The sequence below is a fragment of the Sinocyclocheilus rhinocerous genome, unplaced genomic scaffold (assembly GCF_001515625.1).
Source record: "Sinocyclocheilus rhinocerous isolate Xijiao unplaced genomic scaffold, SAMN03320098_v1.1 scaffold299, whole genome shotgun sequence".
Lineage (NCBI taxonomy): Eukaryota > Metazoa > Chordata > Actinopteri > Cypriniformes > Cyprinidae > Sinocyclocheilus > Sinocyclocheilus rhinocerous.
This window is the reverse complement of record NW_015652998.1, coordinates 1416096-1420585: the sequence shown is the minus strand read 5'-3', so window position 1 is coordinate 1420585 and position 4490 is coordinate 1416096. Positions and strand designations below refer to the sequence as shown.

At 41.5% G+C, this 4490-nt stretch overlaps 1 protein-coding gene across 2 annotated transcripts in view; it reads left to right on the top strand.

Annotated features, from left to right (window-relative positions):
* The first annotated feature begins 1388 nt into the window (after nt 1–1388).
* LOC107715355 (uncharacterized) overlaps nt 1389–4490 on the top strand; it is a 13590-nt gene continuing 10488 nt past the window's right edge. For both annotated transcript variants that reach the window (XM_016521464.1, XM_016521463.1), the window contains exons 1-4: nt 1389–2093; nt 2718–3525; nt 3675–3940; nt 4050–4168. In XM_016521464.1, the coding sequence (XP_016376950.1) occupies nt 1493–2093; nt 2718–3525; nt 3675–3940; nt 4050–4168 (1794 nt within the window). In that variant the 5' untranslated portion in view covers nt 1389–1492. The remainder of the gene's footprint in view (nt 2094–2717; nt 3526–3674; nt 3941–4049; nt 4169–4490) is intronic.

Below are 4490 nucleotides of genomic sequence, written 5' to 3'. Positions count from 1 at the left end.
CAGGACGATCAAATCCTTGTTTACGCTATTGGCCAAACATTTAATTCAAATATTCACTTAATCTTTCATTTTTGGCCAGCTTTTTGCTATAGATGACACAGCCTCTATAATTTCTTCAACAAAAAACATGTGGACATCACAACCCTTACAAAATTAAACCATGGTTTCATCGTAGTAAAACTGCTTAATTTTCTTTTGCGTTATTTCTGAATGCTTGAGACTATAAAATCAATTAGACAACTGTATTAATAAAGTCATAGCCATAGGTAACTGTCTAGAGCTACAATTGTAATTTGTAAATAATACAATTTATTTATTTATTTACTTTTATATTTTATTAAAGTTCTATTTTGACCCCTATAGTAGGTTTTTTTTTTTTTTTACTTCCATAATATTTGAGGAAGGGGGGCACAACAATACAATCCTGATTAGGGCACCCATTTGGCCAGCAGCGGCCATGTATATATATATAATATCAACTTGATATTATATATAAACATATATATTATGTTTATATCAACATCTGATCTAAACTAGAATTTATCGCTCCGTTTCGAAATTACGCGGTGGTATTTGGGGCTTTATACCACCGCGTAATTTCGAAACGGAGCGATAACTTCTAGGTCAGATCAGATGTTGATTCAGTAGCCACTGAAGAATTTATTCAGGGATTCGTTAAACTGATTCAAACCAGGAACGTGAGTGAAAATGAATCATGACCAGACGCTGCTCAAATGAGTAATTTGTTCTTGAATCGGACACTGGCGTCATGTGTTTGTTTTCGAGGACCGGGAAACGAGAGGCAGTTTTAACATTAAGTGACATGACATCTGACGCACAGATGCCATTGGCACATGCCGCTATGCTCAGTGACACTTCCGGTTTTCAGTGGCATGTGTCACAAGTTTTAGTCATAGACATATAAATACCTAGACGCCTCATTGGTATTTATATGTCTATTTTACGGTGCATGGCCCCGTCCATCGGTCCTTCAATGCGGTGAAGTCATCCTGTACCCATAGCAGAGAAACAGCCCCACTGTCCACCGAAAACCGGAAGTGCCACCGGAAGTGTCACTGAGCATAGTGGCATGTGCCAATGGCATCTGTGCGTCAGATGTCATGTCACTTAATGTTAAAACTGCTGCTGCGCGAAACTTCACAGAAAGACGCGCGCGGTCTTTTTAATACCACAATCAGTTCAGACTGGAGAATGACATTCATAATCGGGTAAAAATGATTGTTTTTAATGTTGTGGCGCCGGAGAGTTCGCGTCGCAGCAAACTACTATGAAGAGTTAAAAACCAGTGCATCGATTGAAATCCAGTCTGTACGTGTAATATGATCAAAGCTATTTGTGTTTTTGAAGTATTTCTTTAATCACTTCTGAGAGAATTAGAGAATCGGAGAAAACTTACAAGCTGCTGTGTTGAACTTCGCTGCCGTTAGCTGACATTCCGTTGCTATGGCAACTGTGGAATTGTGACGTGTCGATGACGTCACAGAGCACGGTATATAAATTGAGAATGACAAAGAGCTTAGGCGAGTTTGAGGGTAATTTTACAACTATAGGCCAGACGCCAGTCCTATTGAGTCTCTTGATACAGTTTATAGACACAAACAGTCAGTTTGAAAACTGTACATTGTTAAATACAGATTATTTATCTGTCAGTATCAGTATCGGAACACCAGACACAATGTCCACAGAGGTGAGAGAGGTGCTTCAGGAGGTTTACCTCAACGGCGCCTTCTACTCCGGGGAAAGTTACTGGGCATCAGATGATAAAGATGTGCAGCTGGAGTTTGAGATCTCTGATGCCATCTACGACCTGCTCGGCAGCAGCGCATCTCAAGAGATAGATGTGCAGCTGGAGGTTGTGATGGACGATCACGTCTCAGTCGGTTACTGCAGTCCAGGAGAGATGCACGTGCAACTGGAAGTTGATGAAAATGAGGACATCTCAGTCTGTGAAGTGAAAGATTTGCAGCTGGAGATGAACAGGAACGGCAGCGTCTCCGAGCTGAAGAGCCCTGCGCTGGTGTCTGAAGATCTGAGTGACCCAGAGGCCAATGATCAGGAGAACAGCCCGACAGGTGAAGACATGCATTTATATGTCTTATTCATGTTTATTCTTGTGGTCAGAGATGTTTCTGATAGTGTATTATTATGTTGGCTTGAGAAAGACGCAATACTGTTTTCCTATTATTTATCCACTTCTTCTGACACCCTAATTTTCCAAGAGTAACACCTCCTTGAGCTTTCAAGTTAAGACCACCAAATTTGGCAGGGACCTTCAGGCTGATCGGAATTTTGTTGCTATATCTTTTCTAACTGATTCGGCTTACGAAATTACGGTAGCCAGCTTCTAAACAGGCCCAAACACTGATAGATTTCCATTCGGGGGTAAAAACCTTTGCCCATAATGACTTGTTTATAGTTTATCCACTCTGTCTATCTGTCTATATGCTAAAAATGGTTAGATACTAAATGCTAGCAACAGGACTCATAGTTGTTTGTAGAGGTCTAATTGGTTTTTGATGTGGTTTCTTAGCAGTCAGATGAGGTCTAATGGGATTTAAAGTAACTTTTTGATTTTCTCTGAATTCTCCGAGTAAAACCTTTAAACTTCAAGCTTTTATTTTAAACTGTCAGACAAGGGTTTGGTCAAGTTTGTTATCAAACTTTACTTATCTAGTTTGTTTTCTTCTTTTTTTCAGAAAGCACTGCTGGGTGGATGTTCAAGAAAATAAGTGCAGTCTTCCAGCGATTGACTGCAATCTTCCAGACAAATGCACTGAATGCTGTTGGGGAACCTGAAGTGGATCTTCTTGATCCAGAGGAATCATGTGTCCCAGATCAAAGTGCTCCCGAGCCAGAAACTGAAACTGATCTGGTCGATATCGAGCAATCGTGTGTCCCAGATCCCAGCGTTCCCGAGCCAGAACCTGAAGTGAATCTGGTCGATAGCGAACAATCGTGTGTCCCAGATCCCAGCGTTCCCGAGCCAGAACCTGAAGTGAATCTGGTCGATAGCGAACAATCGTGTGTCCCAGATCCCAGCATTCCTGAGCCAGAACCTGAAGTGGATCTTCTTGATCCAGAGGAATCGTGTGTCCCAGATCCAAGCGCTCCCGAACCAGAACCTGAAATGGATCTGGTCGATACAGAGCAATCATGTATCCCTGAAACTGAAGTGGATCTGGTTGATCCAGAGGAATCGTGTGCACCAGATCCAAGTGTTCCCGAGCCAGAACCTGAGGTGGATCTGTTTGATCCAGAGGAATCGTGTGCACCAGATCCAAGTGTTCCCGAGCCAGAACCTGAAGTGGATCTGGTTGATCCAGAGGAATCGTGTGCACCAGATCCAAGTGTTCCCGAGCCAGAAACTGAAGTGACATCAGAGCTTTCAAGGTTGGAAAACTACATCCGTCTAAACGTGTCCCAGCTGGAGGATCGTTTGAGGGAATGTACACTGTCCAAGACTCCTGTCACTGAGGTCTGGCCCAGGGTCTTCATTGGAAATGAGTAAGTAGTCTACTAATAAATACGGTGTGTTGAATTAATAATGTATTGCAGGAGTACCAAAGACAATGATATTTCTCTTATTGATTTAAAAGCTCTGTCATTTCATTGTAAATCGAAAGACCAACCTAGGCTGTTGTGTTTTTGTGCAGAGAGACTGCATGGGACCGAGATAAACTGAAGGAGATGGGAATTATGCATATCCTAAACGCTGCAGCGCCCAAGAAGGACCTGAAGTTCTTGTTGGGAATGGCAAGCGAGAAAGACCTACTAGGAACGGTCAATACAGGGTCCAGATATTACAGAGGCATGAACATTACTTACTGTGGCTTGCCTTCGTTCAGACACTGGGCCAACATCAGCAAGTACTTCTTGCCAGCAGCCAAATTTATCCATAAGGCCTTGAGGAACCCAACAAGTAAGAGCTGACACACACACACACACACACACTCAATTTCTTATATTTCATCAAGTGTCCTATAGTCTGGCAATGAGTTTTTTGACCGTCATTCTGTTTTTCTTTCCAGGTAAGGTGTTGATTCACTGCACACAGGGCCTCAGCCACTCGGCGACTCTGTTTCTGGCTTATCTGATGATCTGCCATGACATGATGATGGTGGAGGAGGCCATTGATCACGTCATAAAGGTGAGATGCATCAAGCCCTATTTCGGCCATCTGAAGCACCTGGCGTTCCTCAATGCCGACCTTGTGCTGCAGCGAAAACTAAAGTTACAGGGCAAACAAACAGACAAAAAAATTAAAATATGGCAGATTAAAATAAAATAGAACATTTTAGATTTTATCAGATTCAGATTTTTAAAAGATTAAAAAAAGAAAAATAGAGCACAGATAAAAAAAAAATTAAATGGTGCATAGATTAAAAAAAATAGATCACAGATAAAAAAATAGAGCACAGATTAAAAAAATAGAGCACAGATAAAAAAAAATAGAGCACAGATAAAAAAAA